This window comes from Megascapheus bottae, chromosome 35, assembly GCF_031878675.1.
Source record: "Megascapheus bottae isolate mThoBot1 chromosome 35, mThoBot2.hap1, whole genome shotgun sequence".
NCBI classification, from domain to species: Eukaryota; Metazoa; Chordata; class Mammalia; order Rodentia; family Geomyidae; genus Megascapheus; species Megascapheus bottae.
The window spans coordinates 838,021-859,301 of NC_143543.1; the positions used below are offsets into that span (position 1 = coordinate 838,021).

General features: G+C 50.8%; 1 protein-coding gene and 1 long non-coding RNA gene across 9 annotated transcripts; one reads left to right on the plus strand and one right to left on the minus strand.

Annotated features, from left to right (window-relative positions):
• Positions 1 to 205: 205 nt before the first annotated feature.
• Positions 206 to 11,218, minus strand: LOC150042464 (uncharacterized). Of its 7 annotated transcripts, none has more exons than XR_016533604.1 (4): positions 10,911 to 11,218; positions 4,913 to 5,811; positions 1,852 to 2,233; positions 206 to 448 (listed from the first exon to the last, which is right to left on the minus strand). It is a non-coding gene; the product is annotated as an uncharacterized LOC150042464 (long non-coding RNA). The 7 variants fall into 7 exon arrangements; XR_016533608.1 differs by having other exon boundaries at positions 4,913 to 5,014; positions 10,911 to 11,206; XR_016533606.1 differs by having other exon boundaries at positions 4,913 to 5,014; positions 10,876 to 11,206.
• Positions 11,219 to 11,450: 232 nt separating this feature from the next.
• Strap (serine/threonine kinase receptor associated protein) lies at positions 11,451 to 20,840 on the plus strand. Of its 2 annotated transcripts, none has more exons than XM_090324432.1 (10): positions 11,451 to 11,781; positions 13,047 to 13,182; positions 16,054 to 16,135; positions 16,545 to 16,617; positions 17,742 to 17,838; positions 17,990 to 18,127; positions 18,680 to 18,816; positions 19,375 to 19,524; positions 19,626 to 19,691; positions 20,344 to 20,840. In XM_090324432.1, the coding sequence occupies exons 1-10, from the start codon at positions 11,670 to 11,672 to the stop codon at positions 20,400 to 20,402; spliced, it is 1,050 nt and encodes a 349-aa protein (XP_090180558.1). In that variant the 5' UTR covers positions 11,451 to 11,669; the 3' UTR covers positions 20,403 to 20,840. The 2 variants fall into 2 exon arrangements, with proteins under 2 accessions (XP_090180558.1, XP_090180557.1); XM_090324431.1 differs by having other exon boundaries at positions 11,454 to 11,781; positions 20,341 to 20,840.
• The last annotated feature ends 441 nt before the right edge of the window (positions 20,841 to 21,281 follow it).

The following is a 21,281-nucleotide window of genomic DNA, read 5'->3' on the forward strand; positions in this document are numbered from 1 at the left end:
TGATTTTTTTCCTTCCCTTCTCTGGAAGGCAGGCCTGGCTCCCAGGTTCTGAGTTCGAATCACACTTCTCTGGTGTGTCTCACGCCGACTTCCAAACCATGCGTCAATTCTCAGCAGAACCTTTGCCTGTTGGCACTGTGGAGGAAGGGTAGTGCTGTCAGGTTTGGGGGGGCCGCTGGCTGGGGGGGGCGTCTTCTCTCCTCAGGGTGAGGGTGAAGTTTCACCACCCAGTTCTTTTTGCGTTTGTCTCCGTGTGTTGCCACGCTTTTCCACGTATTTGTTTTCCATCTGGCGTCTCAGCTCTGTAGACAGGGAGAACCTTCGTTTTTCATTTTTCATTTCCCCTTTCTCCCTGCCTGGGGACGGCTCGTAAATGTGTTTTAACTGAAACACACAATGCTCCCTCTGTTTCAGGTCGCAGAATGTGGAGCGGCTTCCCACAGAGGCACTAGGGAAGGAAATAAAAAAACAAATCCGATGCTAATGGGGCGTGACTCTGAATATATATTTATAAATAAGTATATCTATATTTATAAATTATACATTTATATATATACATATAGAATTCATAGGTGGGAGAGGTTTGAGGAATGTAACTACTTTATATATATAGTTTTATATATATAACTATAATATAGAACTTCATATATTTATATAGAAAGAATTCATGGGGGAAGTTTGGGGGCTGTAACCATTTTTAATATATTTATTTATATATAACTATTATATATATAAAGAATTCATAGGTAAAGGAAGTTTGGGCGCTATAATCACTTTTAATATGTATATATTTGTATGTAACTATAATATATAGCTATATATATATATATATAAAGAATTCATAGGTGGGAGAAGTTTGGGGCTGTAGCCACTTTTAACTATCATTCATTATATATATTTATATATGTATAAATATATATATATATTAATGCGAGTCCTGGTGCTTGAACTCAGGACCTGGGTACAGTACAGTCCCTGAGTAGTTTTTTTGTTTTTGTTTTCTACTCAAGGCTGGCGCTCTACCACTTGAACCACAGCTCCACGTCTGGTTTTCTGGTGGTTCACTGGAGATCAGAGTCTCCTGGACTTTCCTGCCCGGCCTGGCTTTGAACTGTGATCCTCAGATCTCAGCCTCCTGAGGAGCTGGGGTGCCAGGCGGGAGCTGCCAGGGCCCGACACTGTTGTTTTAGAGTGAGTCTGCCTGTCATGCTTCTTCCTCCTCCGCCTCCTCCTCCCCTCTCCTTCTCTTTCTTTGAGACAAGGACGAGGATGAGTGTGTAATCAATCTAAACAACGCCTGCCTTGCGGGTGGTGTGTTGATTTGCACAAAGGCAATCCAGGCCCGGCAGAGGTGAGACTCTGATCTCCAGTAAACCACCAGAAAACCAGACGTGGAACTGTGATTCAAGGGGTAGAGCGCCAGCCTCGAGTGGACAGCGCCCAGGCGCTGAGTTCCAGCTCCACAAACAACATCATCAACAACAACAACAAATACAGTGCCTATTCTACAAAATGAAGAGAAGTGAGGGCAGGGGTGGGTGGGGAGGGCTGAGGCAGAATGCCACAGGGGCCACGACTTCCATGGAGATGCTTTGTGGAGCGGCATCTCCCCTGTACAACGACTTAAAGGTTCTATGTGGGAAAACAGGGCCATTCTGCTCCAGACCCCAGGTACACTTGGACTTGAGGTTTGAAAAGGGCGTGGAGGTGGGGGGGTTTGAAGAAGGGCTCAGTGGGTGTGGAGTTTGGAAAGAAGGTCAGCGAGGACGTGACACAGTGCGTGTGGGAATCACGCAGGGTTTCAAGCTGTGCGGCAGGAGGGAAGGATGCAGACAAAAGGATGGTATTTACCTCGGAGATAGCAAAAAGGAGAACTGGCACCCGCCATGGCTTTTCAGAGACTTGGATGCATCCTACTGGGAAGTGTGAGATTTCTCTTGCACACCCATGGACTATCTTCACGGAGAAGGGCAGGCACGTTCTTTTTTCCTTTTCCTTCCTGTTGTTTTAGTGCCGGTCTCTGAGCTTGCTTTTCCTCCAATTCAGGCCTTTTGCTGGTTCAGTAGTGGGAAGAGTCTCATGCATTTTCCTGTCCAGGCTGGCTGTGAGCCTCGATTCTCACACCTCAGTCCCCTTGAGTAGCTGGGATTGTCGCCTGGCTTAGAGAAAGAATTTTCATTGTCATCCAACTCACTCCACCCAGCTGCTGGTAGCAAATACACCTGGGAAAACACTGAAAATGATAAGGACATAAGTGCCTGAAATGGTGACACCCTCGTGATGAATGATGCCGTTTATAAATTAGCCACTTAAAAAGAGAACAAAAAAAAAACCCCTTCCTCCCGTGATGTGTAGAGAAACACGATTCTACAGATAGGCTATTACATGGAATATAGCTATATAGAAACCATTCCTTCCCCCCTCGCCCCCCACGCCAGAGGTCTCGTGCAGAACCCAAAACACAAAGGTAGATTGAATGTGCTTTTTGGTCTATGGATTTATGGGAGAAGCTTTGCGTTTTATCCTTTCGTTGGAAGAGAAATGATTCTCCCCTGTTTTATTTTTGCCTCCGACACTTATTTGCATGTACACACAAATCGATGCACCCTTTGGGGATTTTGTAAATTATTGGGGGGGGAGGAATACAATTCACGGGAAGGTTTCCTGTCAAAACTAAATAAAATAAACTTGATTCCCTAGGGATACCTGGCCCTGTGGCTTTACTCCTCTATGGGTTGTGACCTCGCTCCCTAGCCTCTCAGAACTAAGTGAAAGCCACTCCAGACTCATGATGATTAGACAGAGCAGGTTCTCTGCTGGTCTCTGCCAACCCCATACCCTGCCTCCTGTCCTTTTCCTGAACGGGAAACCTGTGGCCAGGTACTCGTGGCTCCCGCCTGTCTTCCCAGCTCCTCAGGAGGCTGAGATCTGAGGATCACAGGTTCAAAGCCAGCCTGGGGCCAGGAAAGTCCACGAGACTCTGATCTCCAGTGAACCACCAGAAAACCAGACGTGGAGCTGTGGTTCAAGTGACAGAGCGCCAGCCTTGAACAAAACTGAGCTCAGGCACAGTGAGTGCCCAAGGCCCTGAGTTCAAGTCCCAACAAAACAAAACAGTACATTGTACAGGAAAGTCTTTTTGTAAATAGAAACACATTTTAACATGAACAAAGGGTCTTTATCTGCCAAAAAAGTTTGTGCTGGTGAGAGGCAGGAAAAAAAAAATAAAAATGAGGATAATAATTCTTTTACAACATCTAGGGAAATAGCTTATCCTTTAGAAGATAAGCTTAAATATGTTGATTGTGAGCTTATCGCAATTCAGATTTTATTCTAGTTTATTTTTTAAGATGTGGGAACATTTGCTTTCCAATACTGAAGCTATGCTGTATTCTGTTAAGATAAGTACCCAGCTTATCTGCTGGGTTGATTTATTTTCCTTTTAAGCATTGGCTCCATTTGGTATTCAAATCTGTAGTTGGGCCTGAAGAAATTTCTCTCAGCTGAAAGGTAATCAATATTTTAGAAAGGTTAAGAAATACGTTTGGATTATTTCTGGCTGGTTCTGCTAGTATCTTCAGATTTCTGACTGGCAACCTGTAGAATTCAACCCATTAAGAACTAGTTCATAATACCATACAGAGAAGATAGAGGAAAAAAAAAGTGTCTTTTGGCTGAATCACAATACCCAAGGGACAAAATTCAAAGTCAAAAATTCACCAGGCCTGGATAGTTCACGCCTGTCCTCCCAGCCCCTCAGGAGGCTGAGATCTGAGGATGAAGGTTCAAAGCCAGCCTGGGCAGGAAAGTCCAGGAAACTCTGATCTCCAATGAACCACCAGAAAACCAGACGTGGAGCTGTGGTTCAAGTGGTAGAGGACCGCCTTGAGTGGAAGAGCTCAGGAACAGCGTCCAGGCTCTGAGTTCAAGACCCAGGACTGATTAAAAAAAAAAAAAAAGCAAAATAAAAAATTCATTTCTTGGTAGGACTGAGCACCAAATCCCCTTGAGTCCCTGAGCAGGTCCAGTTGAATGAGATAAACACAGGGAGCCTAGACTATACACAGGGGCATTTACACTCTAGAAAAAAGAAAAAAAATATATATATACATACGCTCGAGAGCTCTTGAATTCAGGTACAGTGTGGCTGTTCCGGAATTTGGAAAGGATAAACAAAGGATTGGACGAGAATGATGACAGCTCTCAGTGTGGAAACATATAAAGTACAAGACTATAGACAATCAATCCTTCCTTCCTTCCTTCCTTCCATCCTCTCTTTGGTTCATGCTAGCCCTGGGTCTTGAACTCAGGGCCTGGGCACTGCCCTTGAACTTCTTTCCCTCTAGGCTGGCGCTCTACCCCTTGAACCACAGCTCCACGTCTGGTTTTTTTGGTGGTTCATTGGAGATCAGAGTCTCCTGGACTTTCCTGCCCGGGCTGGCTTTGAACCCGTGATCCTCAGATCTCAGCCTCCTGAGGAGCCGGGAGGACAGGCGGGAGCCAGCGGTGCCCGACCCTGGGTCTGATGCTCAACAGAACATTTTCCTGCGCTGTCCTCTGTCTCCGGGCGGAATCCTGGAGTCAGGTGTGTTCAACGTTGTGGGTGGGTTCTCACTCGAGTACTGCAGTTACATTTGCTGTGCCACTTTTTATCACGGGGCCTGGCTGCTGGGTGATAGGACTTCTGACAATGAGGTCTTTCTTGCCGATTTGGCCTTGCTCATTCCTCAGTGCTCCCGGTGAGAAGTGTTTTGCTTATGCAAACTCCGTGCTACTTGGCTGTGTTCAATATTTGTGGGAATCAAATAATATGTGTATCCCCTCCCTACGCCGAGTTCAATGCACATTTGATAAGACGTGCTCACCCGAGACACAAATCCCTGTAAAAAAACAGATGGCGTAATTTACTTACCAGCAAATGTCACTTCATCGGGCCGTCAAGGGGAAAGGCCCCCGGGGAACGTTTGAGTCCGGCTCTCATGGATGTTTTTGGAAGCCACAGAGTCAGGGTTCACTGAGAAAGTAAAAACAGATGGATGAGGAAAGTCACAAAGGCAGGGAAGCTCTCAGCTTCAGCGGGTTCCGGCTGCAGCTCGGGGCCGCTACAACCCATGAGTAGAAAAAAGATTTTAACCAGGCTCTGGCGGCTCTCGCCTGTCCTCCGTGACTCAGGAGCTGAGATCTGAGGACCACAGGTTCAAAGCCAGCCTGAGCAGGAAAGTCCAGGAGACTCTGATCTCCAGTGAAACTACCAGAAAACCAGACGTGGAGCTGTGGTTCAAAGGGTAGAGCGCCAGCCTGGAGTGAAAGCTCAGGGACAGCGCCCAGGCCCTGAGTTCAAGCCCTGGGACTGACCAAAAAAAACCAAACCAACCAAGACATGAGAAAGGGTACCAATGTATGTGAATTAATGCACCTTCTATCTGGCAAATATAATGTAACCATTGTATTAATTACAATGAAAAAAAGTGAAAAAAAAAGACATGTTAGGAAGTAAAACTGAAATCCCCAAATGCAGTTGGGTTGTGGCATTTCTTAAATAACTGTGTGTGCGCGCGCCGGTCCTGGGCTTGAACTCAAAGCCTAGCTCTGTCCCTAAGCTTTTACGCGCAAGGCTGGTGCTTTACCACTTGAGCCACAGCTCCACTTCCAGCTTTTCTGTTTTAGCAGCTTACTGGAGATGAGTCTCATAGATGTTCCCGCTGGGCTTAGAACCACGAGCCTCTGATCTCGGCTGCCTGAGTGGGTTAGGATGACAGGCCGGTACCCAGCTCTTTCCATGTTTATTTTGGGAGGGGAAATGCAGAACCACTGAGGATTTTTAAGAACAGAAATAACGTAATTAAAGATGAAAAAAATTGGTTAGGAACGGAATGAAAATGTGAACTACAGGAGTTTATGTCAATACTCCACTGAAGGAGTGAAGATGGGGGGGAGAGGAGGGGGGAGGGAGGGAGGGAGAGAGAGGACCCTGCTCAAAGGACTTTGTTTCTTTGTGTTCGAGCCAGAAAAAGTGTGTGTTTTTTCCTTTGTGTCCTGAGGCTGTACGATTTAGAAATCCTATCTTGGATTTGATCTGCCTTCTTCCTAAGCCTTCTGACTCTGGAGACCTAACAGCGGTTGGCAGAAACATCTGGATGTCTTAAGAAGTGGCAGTTTCTTGGCCAGACAAGTCATGGGCCCCGAGCCCAGAGCAGAGCTGAAGTTTAAAGCACAATGAGATTAGTTGTGTGATCGAGAGAGAGAGAACACTGAATCCATGGGAAAATGCCAGACTCGGAAAAATTAATATACTGACTGTATGCACCAAGTGAATAAAAATTTAGGACCGGGAGCTAGATAGAGACGTGAAGATTGCGTGTACACACAAATGAAAAGAAGAAACGAAAATACACGGGCACACATACATCGTGTCTATAATGTTGACTGGTTGCTATGCCCTGTGCCTAGCTGTCTTTAACAAAACTCCTGCTTGGGGGAAAAAAAAATATGTATGAGTTTGTGGGAAGCATTCCCAGAAAACTGCTATGATAAAGGAGCAGACGTCTGTTGTAACCAGGCCTGGAATGATTAAATAAATAAATAAATATATATATATATATTATGGATATATCCTGGAGTTGGGAGCTGGTGGCTCAAGTTTGTCAACCCAGCTACTCAGGAGCCTGAGATAGGAGGATCAAGGTTCGCAGCCAGCCATGAGACTCTTATCTGTCATTAACCAGCAAAAAGCCAGAAGTGGAGCTGTGGCTCAAGTGAAAGAGCAACAAGAGCCGTTTGCTAAACAACTCAGGGCTCAGGTTCCTGATTCCAAGCCCCACGACCCGCACGGAAATAATCAACCAACTAAGCGAGAAAATCCATCAAGAAACGATCCGTTTAATTGATTGAGACCAATTTCCTATGTAGTCTCAAAACACACAGTGCAGACATTCAGGAAGGAACGCTGTTCTATTGACTGATACAATGGTGTGTGTGTGCGTGTGTGTGTGTGTGTGTGTGTGTGTGTGTGTGTGGTGGGGGGATTTTAGACACACGTGCAAGGCTGAGGCTCACATAATACAGATTTACATCCTCTTAGGAGTCTCCTGAAATGGTCTCAGAAATCTGGAAAGATGATTCATCATTCGAGACTTTTTCTTTTGACTGTGAAAATATGTCCCCCTCATTTTTTTTTTTAATGTGGCAGCATTCCCCTCCCCCCTCCACTCCTTCCCCACCTAGATCAGCTGAGGGATGGAGAAATGGAGTCTGGGAAATAAAAAAATAACAGTCCGTGTCAGTAATTAAAGCTCCCTCCAAGTCATTCTCTGTAGGTTAATTCGAGATTATCCAGATAATCCAAAAGATAGCCCATATGGCTCCTCTTCAACTCCAATTCCCACAGCATGGTGTCTCCCTCTCCCTCTCTCCATAGCTATGTAACACTAGTAGAAAACGACTTCAGTTTTCCACCTCGCAGGAACAGATGTACTGTATTATGTACGTATGTGCACAACACACACACACACACACACACACACACACACACACACACACACACACACACACACACACACACGGCAGCACCTGGGGTTCAGTCTTCCTGCCAGTATGTCATCCCTGCCCCCAGCTTTTGAAAAACAAAGTAAAGTGAGCCAAAAAACCAAACAAAAAATAAAATCTCCCTAGCACGGTTAGAGGAAGCCATCTTCCCCTGATGGGCTGAGACACCTCGACTCCTAAATGAGCAGCTAGCTAGGTCCTAGAATACGAACTGTGACCTTTAATTTACTTCCGTGACAAAAAAAAAATCTAAGTTTTAAAAAAAACTGTGAAAATACCAGAATGCTGGCAGCTCCCGCCTGTCCTCCCAGCTCCTCAGGAGGCTGAGATCTGAGGATGGAGGTTCAAAGCCAGCCTGGGCAGGAAAGTCCAGGAGACTCTGATCTCCAGTGAACCACCAGAAAACCAGACGTGGAGCTGTGGTTCAAGTGGTAGAGCGCTTAGCTCAGGGACGGCGCCCAGGCCCTGAGTGCAAGCCCCACAACTGAGAATTCATAAAGAGAATTCATTAAATGTTCTGACAAAGATCTATCGTTCCATTTGGAGGTACACAATTCCTATTATATTCACGTCAAACAGCAACCGATGTCACACAGGGTGTCACTTTTTAAGTTGGCTGGAAGAGGAGAATAATTATCATGGAAAAGAGAACGCTGTGCATATTGAGGATTGCCTTCTTCTTCCTTCAAAATTTAAATGCTGTCCGGGAGCACAGAGAGTTTTCCTGAGACGGAAACCCTGCATCTCTGAGGCTCCTGTGCCACTCCGTGTCTTATTTATTTCTCCATGCCGGCCTCCATTCCTGTGTTTGTCACAGAAGGGGCTCAACAAGCAGAAGGGACGGAGGCTGGGCTCTAAGAGGATTAAAACACACAAAGCAGATGATTCATTGCTGAGGCCCCATGGAAAATGGCTGCTGGGCGGGGCCTCCCATGCCAGTTTCTGCCACAAGGGCTGTGCTGTCACACAGCTCTGACTTCATTCCTAGAATTCAGTGTGAATATGCATTGGAAAGAAAATAGGGAACCCACTCCGGGTGCAGTGCTTCCGCCTGTCATCCCAGCTCCTCAGGAGGCTGAGATCTCAGGATCGTGGTTCAAAAACCCAGCCCGGGACAAGAAAGTCCAGTAAACCACCAAAAAACCGGAAGTGGAGCTGTGGCTCAAGAGGTAGAGCGCCAGCTTTCAGCACACTCTCTCAGGGACAGTGCTCAGGTCTGGAGTTCAAATCCTAGGACTGGCACACACACACACACACACACACACACACGATGGATGGTCTAAACTCTAGATAATCACAGGCACAATTTATCAATGAGTATCCAAAGACCTTTCTTATACAAAAGTATATTTTGTTGCTGGAACAGTCAAAAATATTGTCAGGAAGGCCCCTGCACTACGAAAACTCCATGGAATGATCATTTAATAATACGTGCGAACTGGTTGCCATCTAGTGGCCGAGAGGGAAATACATTTCTTACCGCCTGTGAGGTGGCCTGAAAAAATTGGTTTAACAAATGTGATGGCTTCTCACCTGTGAAATAACCAGACACTTCCCTTCATTCAGGAATGAATACATCTTGATACAGGCACATGACCTATTCGTGCGTGTGTGTGTGTGTATACAGATATAAATATAGATATATTCAAGCAGGTTATATTGTTTTACTGTTCCTTAGGCAGATGGCCTAATTAGACAGCCCCCAGCCCTGCACACCCCTGTCTGTCTTCTTCTTCGTTGTTCTTTATTCTGGTGGTGCTGGAGTGTGCATGCCAGGCCTTGTGATTCCACCTTGGGAGCTCATTTTTATTTTTGTGCCAGCCATAGGCTTGAACTCAAGGGCTGGCCATGTCCCTGAGTTTTCTTCCTCTAATATCTATATAAATATATAAAATATAGTATACATATTGGCCGGGAGTTTGGCCTAGTGGTTAAAGTGCTTGCCTGGCATGCACGAAGACCCGGGTTTGATTCCTCGGTACCACATACATAGCAAAAAGCCGGAAGTGGTGCTGAGGCTCAAGTGGTAGAGCTCTAGCCTTGAGAAAATCCAAGGACAGTGCTCAGGCCCTGAGCTCAAGCCCAGGACTGGCAAAAAAAAAAAAAAATATATATATATAGTATACATATTATAATAATGTTATTATTAATATATTATATATAACATATTATAGTGTTCTTCCTCTAGTATCTATATAAGACAGTATATATTATATAATATTAGATATTATATTATATTTTTTTTCTTCCCCTAATATCTATATATAGATAATATAGTATATATTATATATGTTATTATTAATATTATATATTACATAATATTATAGTTTTCCTCCTCTAATATTTATTAATATTGTATAATATATATTATAGTTTTCTTCCTCTAATAGTTATATAAATATAAATAATATATTATACATTATATTATTATATAATATATTACATAGTATAGTTTTCTTCCTCTAATATCTATATAAATATCTAGAACATAGTACATATAATGTTATATAATATATGTTATTAATATATTATATAACATATTATAGTTTTCTTTCTCTAAACTGTTTATTTATAACACAGTATATAATATGTATAATAATGTTATTAGTAATATTCTATAACATATTATAGAATATTAGTTTCTTCCTCTAAGGTCTATCTAAATATATATAATACAGTATATAATAATGTTATTAGTAATATTCTATATCACAGAATATATATTATAGTTTCTTCCTCTAATATCTATATAAATATATGTAATACAGTCTATAATATTATATACTATATATAACAATGTTATTAATAATATTCTATAACATATTATAGAACATGGAGTACAGTGTCTTCGTCTAATATCTCTATAAGCATATGTAATGCAGTATATATTGTATATTATAAGGTTATTAGTAATATTCTATAATATAGAATATGGAGTACAGTGTCTTCCTCTAATATCTCTATAAGCATATGTAATGCAGTATATATTGTATATTATAATAAGGTTATTAGTAATATTCTATAACATATTATAGAATATGGAGTACAGTGTCTTCCTCTAATATCTCTATAAGCATATGTAATGCAGTATATATTGTATATTATAATAAGGTTATTAGTAATATTCTATAACATATTATAGAATATGGAGTACAGTGTCTTCCTCTAATATCTCTATAAGCATATGTAATGCAGTATATATTGTATATTATAATAAGGTTATTAGTAATATTCTATAATATATTATAGAATATGGAGTACAGTGTCTTCCTCTAATATCTCTATAAATATATATAATATATATTGACACATAATGTAGGTCGTGATTACTTGTTGAAGGTGGCGCTCTACCCCCTGAACCACACCTCCGCGTCGGCCGCTCTTTCCGTTGCTTTCTGCCTTTCCCGCCCAGGCTGGCTTCGAACCCGGGAGACCTGGGCTTCCACGCATGCGCACTGGCGCCCGCCCGGCAGCGGCTCCGCCTGCGAGGAGGCATCGCTCCACCTGCACGCGGGCCGCTCCTCCGGGGGACGGGGCGGGGTGGGGTGGGGGCCGAAGGCTTCGCCGGCCGCGCTGGCGTCGAACCCGGGTCCCCGGCCGCCGCCGCTGCCGCCGCCGCCGCCCCGCGCGGGGACCGAGCACGCCGCGCTTCGTTGACGGAAGAACGGCCCGGCGCGCCCGCCGTGACGTCAACACCGCGCGCCCGGCCACGCCCGCCGGCGCCTGCGCACTCCGCCGCCCTCCCGCGCTTCCCGTGATCCTCCGGCGGCCGGCCGGCCCGCCCGCCGTCTTTCCACCCGCCTCCCCCAGCCCCGCGTCACTTCCGGCTCACGCTCGCGCGTCCGTCCGCGCGTCACTTCCGGCCGCTCGCCGGTGCGTGGACCCAGCGGCTCGGCGGCCCAGGCCCCGCTCCGCGGTTCCCTCAGCGCGCGCGCGCGCGGCCTCCTCGCTTCCCGGGGACCCCGGGGCCGCCGCCGCCGCCGCCGCCGACCTCCGGGCCGCGCCCGCCGCAGCCCCGTCCGCTTCCCGGGGCGGCCGCCCTCGCCGGCGTCCGAGCGAGCGCGCGCAGCCGCGGGGCCCAGGCCGCGGCCTCCGGCCCTCGGCTCGCCCGCCGCCCCGCCGCCATGGCCATGAGGCAGACGCCGCTCACCTGCTCCGGCCACACGCGGCCCGTGGTGGACCTGGCCTTCAGCGGCGTGACGCCCTACGGGTACTTCCTCATCAGCGCCTGCAAGGGTGAGCGGGCCGGGCCCGGGCCGGGGGGGGGGCGGCGGGCGGGCGGGCCGGGGGGGGGGGGACCCGGACCCGGCGAGGCGGCGGACACCCCCGCCCCGCCCCTCACCACCCCCGCCGCCCCGGGGACCCCGGCGACGCAGGGTCGTGGGGGGTGGGGGGCTCAGGGCCCGGACTGGAAAGGGCCTGGCCGGGATCCCGGGAGGGGAGGGGACCCGAGGGGAGAGCGAGCGGGCTGGGGACGGACGGACGGACGGACGGATGGACGGACGGGCGGACGGACGGCTGGAAAGGTGAACGAGGAGGGCCGGGCCCGGTTCGGCTGGAGGGAAGGCGAAGATGGATGGGCCCTGGGCTCACCCCAAGGTCTGAGTTCTGTCCCCGGCCGGCTTCCCGGGTTGGGTTTTTCCCCTGCAGGTTGGGACTCTGCCCCTGAGCCACAGCTCCGCTTCTGGTCCCTCTCTTTCGGTCTGGCTCTGTGTCTATCTGTCTGTCTCTGTCTATCTGTCTGTCTCTGACTGTCTTATCTCTGTCTCTATCTCTGTCTCTGGCTATCTCTGACTCTGTCTGTCTGTCTCTGACTGACTGTCTCTCTGTCTATCTCTGATTGTCTGTCTCTGTCTGTCTATCTCTGTTCCTACTGTCTTGTCTCTCTCACGCACGCTCTCTCTTTTTGCTGGTTCACTGGTGAGATCCGAGTCTCACACAGACTTTTCTTTGTGCCCCAGCTGGGCTCCGAACCGTGATCCTCAGATCTCTCGGCCTCCCTGAGTAGCTGGGTATATATACAACAGGCGTGGAGTGGTGTCCAAGGTCCCCACTCCTCTGTTTTTGTCGGGGAAGCTCTGGCCGGGTGTTTCTAACACAGGTCCATCCGCCCAGGCCGGGGAAGTAGTCCAGAGGATGCTGGGGAAGCCCCGTAGGTCCTTAACAAAGATAAAATGTTCTTATCCCACCCCCCCCAAGGTCCTTTTTGGCACTAGTATCCGTCTTGGGGAAAGAGGGGAAAAAATATGATGTCAAAAACTAAAGGCTCTTACAGAGAACCTTTTGACCTAGTCCCAAATGCTGTGGAGAGACGAAGGCTGGTTCATTTGTTTCTGGTCCATTTATTTTTGGTCCAATTATTTTTGGCTTGTTCTTGTGGGAATGATTAAAGCAGCAGCACCACTCCCCTCCCACCCCCTCCCCCCACACCAAGTGCTACTGCAGTCTAGTCAGGTAACCTAGACTTGTTAAGCGATGATCTTGTTGAACCTCTTTTCCAGATGGTAAACCCATGCTTCGCCAGGGAGACACGGGGGACTGGATTGGAACGTTTCTGGGCCACAAGGGTGCTGTGTGGGGTGCAACTCTGAATAAAGATGCCACGAAAGCTGCCACAGCAGCTGCAGATTTCACAGCGTAAGTGTGCGTGGGGTGGCCTGTGTTCTGACCACAGATATCCAGAGCAGGGGACAATGTGAGGATCTCCCACTCTGCTCCCCTGCTCTGCTTTGTCTTCATCCGTCCTCGGGATTCTCGGAGATGTGTGTGACTTTCCCCTGAGTCCTGGCCACAACCTTCAGAAGCACACCCGTCTCTCTGCCACCTGGTGATGCCCCTGACTTTTTCCTGTTGCCTTTCAACTTTCAGTTCTTACCAGCTGATCCTAGACATGTAAAAAAAACAATGTGTTCCAAATTTAACTATTCATCTTCCCCTACCCCCCCTTTTTAAGACCATGTTTTGTATTTCTGGTTTGCTGTCTTATATTTCCCAAATAAGTTATTTGGGAAGAGTCTCCTAAATAATCATAGTGATTATGATGTTGATTTAGTTTTTGGAGGAGTTGCTATAAGTTTAGAGTCTGTTTTTCAGAAAGTGCAAAAAGAACATCATTAATGGAGATGCTTTTCATTGATTTTATGATGAATTTAGAAAATCAGACATGAACACACAACCCATACAACTCTAGCCTTCAGAGTTGGTGGGGAATATTTAAAATTGTGGCATGCCTGTGATCTCAGCACCGCTAACTCTTAGGAGGCGGAGACAGGGAGGTCAGAAGTATGAGATCTTACCAGAAAATAATCGAAAAACACCTGGGAAACTTACGGTAGTTGGGTTGTAATCTGATGGCAGCGGGCTCATGTTTGATTTGTTCGTTTGCTTTTTGGTTCTGGGGACTGAACCTAGGGCGTTGCACTTGGCAGGCAAGCGCTTTGCCACTGCCCTACATCCCAGCCCTAAAATGCTGCTCTAAACATAGTTAGAAAGGTAGGCGTTGCAGACATTGGAATGAGCGAGCGAGATGAGCTTTTGATTGACGCTCTGGGCTGACTTGTCTTCTGGATGTTGTGTTTTGTGTGTGCACAAGTCTCCCGTTTCGTGCCGTGACGTGGCTTGGAGCCAGAGAGCAGCCTCTCCCAGTGATTCCCACTGATTCTCCTGGTATAAATGATTTTCAGGAAAAGCTGCCTGATGTTTTGAGGATGGGACCTCAGGTCTCATACACGCTTAGGCAGGTGCTGCCCGGGGCGCGGGTGCAGGTAAACGGGCCATGCCCACGCTCCCCCTCCCCTCCCCACAGGTAGTTGGGGTGTGCCAGGAAGCTCCTCTGGGGACGGAGGGAGTTCTCCAGTCCAGAACAGGGAGCTTCCACCGCACAGGGGAGTGCAGCGTACTGCTGCCCTGGGTCTCACCAGCCCACGCGCGTGCTCTAAGCCATGGCTTCGGGATTTCCGGTGTTTATGAAGGATGATTTACTGTATGAGAAGTGGCACTGCCAAGCCCTTGCCCAGAGTCCTCCAGTTCCTTAGTCTTCACCACCTCCCTCTGCATCCTGGTCTATCCCACCTGTCCCCATCCCAGCCTCTCCCCTCCTCACCCTCCCCAACTGCATGCCCCACAGCTCCTCCCTGTGAGCTTGGATGCAAACAAGAACAAAGGCAGTGAGTGAGTCCAGCTACCAGTGCAAGCTAGTTGTGTGGAAGGATGGAAACGCACGGTTGGGGGAGAGCCAGGGTAGATAGATGTGGAGTCACGAGGCCCCGGGTGGGGTGCGAGGGGGCAAGGGAAACGTTCGTAGCTGAAGAAGGAATACAGTCCAGACCCTAGGATAAGGGTGGGTGGGCCTGACAGGTGGGTGTGGTGGCCTGCTGCAGGGATTAGTGGGGAGGTGAGAGGGGGCGAGCCCGTGGGGCAAGTTTCATGAATGCTGCTGCAGAAGTCCTGCCCACTGCATTTCCACTTGCCTTTGCCTTTTAAGACTGCTAGCTTGCTTGGATTTTCTGGAATAACTAGTAGTTAGCGGTTTCCCATCCCCGTTCTCTTTCTATAGCCACTGCACTTCTTTGTTCTTATGGGTTATTTATTATTTATTTTTGGTGCCAGTTCTGGGGCTTGAACTTAAAGCCCGGGCTCTTTCCCTGAGCTTTTGTCCTCAAGGCTAGTGCTCTAATACTTGAGCCATACCTCTACTTCCAGCTTTTTGGTGGTTCCGTGGTGGGAAGAGTCTCACGGACTTTTTCTGGGCTGGCTTTTAACTGTGATCCTCAGATTTCAGCCTCTGAGTAGCTAGGATGACAGGCGTGAGCCACTGGCACCAGCTTGTATCCTTATTTTTAAATTTCATGTATTAAACATCCCCTGGAATGCATATTCTCTCAGCAGCTAAAGCTCTCAACCAGGAACATACATGGAATTTTTTCCCTTGAGCCCCAGCACTGCGTCTGGAGTCACTGTTTCTATTGTTTATTGGTTAAACAAAGGTAACCTTTGCTTTTGTTCTTACCATTTTGTAATCTACTTTTTTCCCGAAAAATATATGTCAAATACAGAAAAGTAAAAGTCTCTGGAAGTCCTTTTTTAAATTTTTTGTTTGAGACAGGATCTAGTTGTGTGGCCGAGGCTGGCCTGGAACGCCAGAACCCGTTGAGATTCGGCCTCTCGTGTGTTGAGGAGTTGCTGCAGGCCTGGCTGGATGCTGTCTTGATGGAAGACTTAACCTGCAGGGGCCGGGAGCGTGGCCTAGTGGTAGAGTGCCGACGTGGCATGCACAAAGCCCTGGGAACTTTTGAAAGCGTTTCTTCCTTTTGCATAAATGAGAATGATAAGTTGTGTGGAGATTTGTCTTTTTCTTTGGACAAGTATTTTCTAAAGTTGAAAAAGGATCCCGAGACAGAAGATTGGTAATGCATTTATACAGAGATTGAATTTCCAGCTTCCTTGGTGGTTCTGATAGAAGAACGTGGTTGACTGTCCCTTTAATCATTCCTCCTTTCCCATCTTCAGCAAAGTGTGGGACGCGGTCTCCGGTGACGAGCTGATGACGCTGGCACACAAACACATCGTGAAAACAGTGGATTTCACGCAGGTACTGAGGGGATCGGGCGGGGCTGTAGCTCTCATGGCCTGCTGACCTGGCCCGGGCTCCGTTCCCAGCAAAAAAAAAAAAAACAACAGTGACAATGAGATGGTTGGCCAGGACTGTGGCCTCGTGGTAGAGTGCTGGCCTAGCATGCACGAAGACCTGCCTTTGATTCTTTGGTACCACCTATCTAGGAAAGGCTGAAAGTGGTGCTGTGCTCAAGTGGCAGAGCTCCAGCCTCGAGAAAACTCAAGGACAGTGCTCGAGACATCCTAAGGTCGCCAGTGCAGTGCTGGCGTGGGGAGGGGCGGTCCCTCTCTGTAATGTGTGTGGCTGTCTCGTGGCACTCCCACGTGTGGCGTTGCAAGGCGATATCGGAGCAGCTCATTCCTTAACACGCCCCTTCTGCCTTCAGGACAGTAATTACCTGCTCACCGGGGGCCAGGACAAACTTCTGCGCATCTACGACTTGAACAAGCCGGAGGCAGGTGAGCAGTGATGGCGTCGCTCTGGGGGGTTATGCTCCCGGGTGCCTTTGAGAGAGTGGACGGGAAGTGGCACCACGAAGCACGGCTGGAGTCCTGTCTCCTAGGCTGCGCTTACACCCTCAGGCCTTGCGCCGGCCCCCACCTGCCTTGCATTTGAATTTGTCATTGCCTTTTGTGTTACAGTAAGTTTCTGGCTTTGCAAATGGTGGTGGGGAGTTTATGAATTTGGGGGGACATCTTTTTTAGTACCAGTGCAGCTCTTATGTCATGCTTTAGCCATTTCCTAGTGCAGTGTGTGTGTGTGAAAATTGCCAAGATATGCAGACGCAATGCTTTTGAAACTGGCATCTTTGAAACTGGCATTCATGATCCAGCCATGTATAAAATTTCAGTCACTGGGCACCTGTGCTGATAGGCTCATTCATACCTACACATTGAGCTCTTCAGGAGGCTGAGGCCCAGAGGATCACGGTTCAAAGCCAGCCTGGGCAGAAAAGTCAAGAGACTCCATCTCCAGCCGGCAAAAGAGCCAGGCTACAGGTGTGGCTACATGCCAGCCAAGTGACTGTGCCAGGCTGGCACTCGGGCTCGAGTTCACATCCCTGTACTGCCACGCACAGACGGCACGTGACCCTGACCTTGGTCAGTGGCCCGATGACCGTGAAAGGCATGCGTGCCTGGGTGGACGCCGACCACGGCTCTTTCCTCTCCCGCGTTTGGCTTAGTGAGGAGGTGTGGATTTCACACGCTCCCTTCCTCCATCCCCACTTCCCTCTTTGTTTCCACGTGTTGCTCGTGGCAGCAGTGTGGACGGGGGTCTCTTGTGCTGCCTGTAAGCCATGTCACGTCTCACCGTGTTGCGTGGGGCTTGCGATGACCAGCGGGTCTGCTTGTGGGCACCACGAGTCTGAGTTCTGGGCGGGGCCTTGCCGCAGCCGTGGGCACCTCGTCCTGTGGGTGGGTTTCCTTCCCAGAGCACGGGCTGGTCCAGGAAGCGGCGAGCCTGAGTTGTGCGCGAGTGTGGGGCGTCCCAGCCTGCGCTGGCGTGGGTTTGTTTTCTTCCTGAAACTCGCTGGCGCTCAGGGCAGGCCATGCCATGGTGTGTTTCCCTGCGGTGTGTGCAGAGCCCAAGGAGATTGGCGGACACACGTCGGGGATCAAGAAGGCCCTGTGGTGCAGCGATGACAAGCAGATCCTCTCTGCCGACGACAAGACTGTCCGGTGCGTGCCCCCGCCCTCCCCACGCTGTGGCTGGGCTCGCTGTGCACAGGTGACACTGTGCAGGACCCAGAATGTACGTGCAAGGGGCCGTGGGTCGGTTGTCCCGTCGCTGCGCTCACAGGCAGGGACGGGTCCTCGCTGTCTCCCGCAGCCTGTGGGATCACGCGTCCATGACGGAGGTGAAGTCCCTGAGCTTCAGCATGTCGGTCAACAGCATGGCGTACATCCCCGAGGGCGAGATCCTCGTGCTCACCTACGGCCGCTCCATCGCCTTCCACAGCGCCGTGAGGTACGTGGCTGCGGCCGCCTTCACGGAGGGAGGGACGCGCGGAGGCTCGCCGGGGTGGGGTCGGCGTTGGCGCTCCGCGACACCAACCACCATCCTTGGAGCAGCACAGACATGGCGATCCCACTAGGGTTTCCTTGTTCCGTGGGTCTGGACACTCGTGGTGAAGACAATTCCAGCGTCCTAAAAAAGTTGCGCCGTGTCCTCGGTCCTCACGTGTTTTTTAACATGAGGGGGCGCTGTCACGTGACGCGCTGCATGGAGGAGAGTGTGAAATGTCCTCGCCAAGCGTGGTGGCAGGCACGTGTCCTCCCAGCCCTGGGGCCACGTGTGTAGGCAGTGACCCTGTCCAGGCTGGTGGGATTAGCCAGGACCGGTTTCCAGGGCCCACGGGGTGCGGGTGGCCCTGTCCCCCCAAAAGGCCTCCCGAGCCTGGCAGGTCCGTGGTGGGCTCCCCTCTGCGTCCTAAGGACTCAGAACCCGGGAACTGCAGGCCCTGGCCTCGCGCGGTCACTGGTGGACGTGGCCGACCTGTTCCTTTTCGCTGTGTCTCAGCTTGGATCCCATCAAGTCCTTCGAGGCCCCCGCCACCATCAACTCGGCCTCCCTGCACCCTGACAAGGAGTTCCTCGTGGCCGGCGGGGAGGACTTCAAGCTGTATAAGTACGACTACAGCAGTGGGGAGGAGCTGGGTGAGTGCACCTCTTCCCCCTGGAGGGGATGGGGGTCCCCCACCTTCCCACCCCACAGCACAGACCTGTGACCGAGCGCCCTCTGCCGGCCGGGGTGGTGGCTGGAGGCGTGCAGGTCTGTGGCTGTGGATTTTCAGGTTGGCCTCCCCTCTTCCATGCCCAGCAGGGCTGCGAACCTCGTTTTCGTCCTGGGAGGAACGGCCGGGCCGTGTGTGGAGGGGTTGAGCACGTTTTGCATTGTGTGATGCGGACTTCATTGTTGGTTTTGCTCCTTTAAAATTTTATTATGTATTTTATTTATTGCTGGTCCTGGGGCTTGAACTCAGGGCCTGGACTCTTTCCCCGATCTCATGTAGATTTTCCTGGGTGCTAAGAGTTTCGGGGATTTTCCTGCCCAGGCTGGCTTTGAACCGTGATCCTCAGATCTCGGCCTCCTGAGCAGCTGGGGTCACGACGGGCGCGAGCCCTTGGTGCCCGGTGACGGGCTCGGTGGCCGAGCCGGGGTGTGGGCCACTGGAGCCATCCCTGACCCTCACCCCGGCCCCACCCGCATTCCAGAGTCCTACAAAGGCCACTTCGGCCCCATCCACTGCGTGCGGTTCAGCCCCGACGGCGAGCTGTACGCCAGCGGCTCGGAGGACGGCACGCTGCGGCTGTGGCAGACGGTGGTGGGGAAGACGTACGGCCTGTGGAAGTGTGTGCTGCCCGGTGCGTGCCCCGTGCCCGCTCTCGCCGTTCCCCTGCTCTCCGGGGAGGGAAGGGGGCGCGGGGGTCCTTTGGCCAGCCCCTCACCTCGCCTCTCTCTGCAGAAGAGGACAGCGGAGAGCTGGCAAAGCCCAAGCTGAGCTTCCCGGAGGGAGCGGAAGAGGAGCTGGGTGAGTGATGCCAGCGTGGCGCTGGGCAGAGGCTCTCGCAGGCCTGGGCGCGGCCTGTCTGGACAGAGCCCTGCCTGGAGCCAGGGCCCAGGCCACGCGTGCACGCGTGGTGGGGGGCGGGATTGGCATGCTTAAACAGAAAGCCATCATGGCTCACGCAGAAGGGGCACGAGGAGAAATAGCTTATAGAAGTTTCCATCTTCACTGTGGCGGTGGGGTCAGTCCTGGGTCTTGAACTTACCACTTGGGCGCTCTCCCTGAGCTCTTTTGCTCAAAGCTGGCGCTCTGCCACCTGAGCCACAGCTCCATGTCTAGTTTTCTGGTGGTTCACTGGAGATCAGAATCTCATGGACTTTCCTGCCCATGCTGGCTTTGAACCTGTGATCCTCAGATTTCAGCCTCCTGAGGAGCTGGGAGGACAGGCGGGAGCCACACCAGCGCCTGGCCGACATGCACGCACGCGCACACACACACACACTCTTCCTCTCTCTCTCTCTCTCTCTCTCTCTCTCTCTCTCTCTCTCTCTCTCTCTCTCTCCCCCCCCCCCCCCCCTTGGCAGGCTCCAGCCAGTGGCCATGGGTTGTGACTGTGTGTCTGCCCCTCCGCCCCTCCCCGTGGACTGACGTGTCTTTGTGCTTTGATCCCTAGAAGAAATGGCGTCGGAGAATTCAGACTCCATCTACTCTCCCACTCCCGAGGTGAAAGCCTGAGCTCGGTGCCTGCTGCCTGCCCGCGTGCCTGTGTGTGAGTGCGCGTGAGTGCGCGTGCCACAGGGCATCCCGACGATGGCCGCCTGCGCCTCCCTAAGCAGCTCAGCGCGTGGACCGGGCACGGCAGTGGCCAGCGGGGACAGCAGATTGATTGGCTCGGCTATGGTGCCCCGGCGGCCATGGGGCCCTGTGAGCCCGGGCTGGGCTGCAGCCTGGCCCTTGAGTGTGTGGGCCAGCCCTGCCCCGCCCCGCGCCCTGGTTAGTTAGTTGTCCCTCTCGGTCACGGCGGTGGACGTCCTGGCCTCCCCTCCAGCTGAACGCTGCTTCCTTCCTGGCGGCGGTGGTGGTGACCGAGGGGGATGAGGGCGGCCCGGCCCAGCACTGCGCCACGCTCCCCACATGAGTATTTTAGTTATTGAATAAAAGGCCTCTGGATGACCATGGCCCGCGGCCTGCTTCCTGGGCAGGGGTGGGGATGGGGCCCGCGGGATGCAGGGACGAATGGAGGCATGGATGGATGAGTGGGTGGGTGGATGGATGGATGGGTGGATGGATGGATGGGTGGATGGGTGGATGGATGGATGGAGAGGAGGTCTGCGGGACGGGGCCCACGAGACAGACGCACAGATGGATGGGGACGGGGCCCACTGGACGGGGCCTGCGGGACGGGCGGATGGGTGGATGGATGGGGATGGGGCCTGCGGACGCGGACGGACGGGCACAGTGTCCCCCGCACACAGGTGGGCACACTGGGGACGGGAGGCCTCTTGGTCACAGGCTCACACCCTCTGCCTCCAGGAGAAGCCATGCTGGGCCCCAGAAATGTCAGTGTGCTCCGGTGCTTTCTCATCCACAGGGGTCGCTCTGGTGGGCGGAGCG

Excerpts from the sequence above, each read along its gene's own strand:
- Strap (XM_090324431.1), top strand. The coding sequence starts at position 11,670 with ATGGCCATGAGGCAGACGCCGCTCACCTGCTCCGGCCACACGCGGCCC. Across the intron at positions 17,839-17,989 it reads GCCGACGACAAGACTGTCCG|CCTGTGGGATCACGCGTCCA; the intron begins GTGCGTGCCCCC and ends TGTCTCCCGCAG. Across the intron at positions 18,817-19,374 it reads CAGCAGTGGGGAGGAGCTGG|AGTCCTACAAAGGCCACTTC; the intron begins GTGAGTGCACCT and ends CCCGCATTCCAG.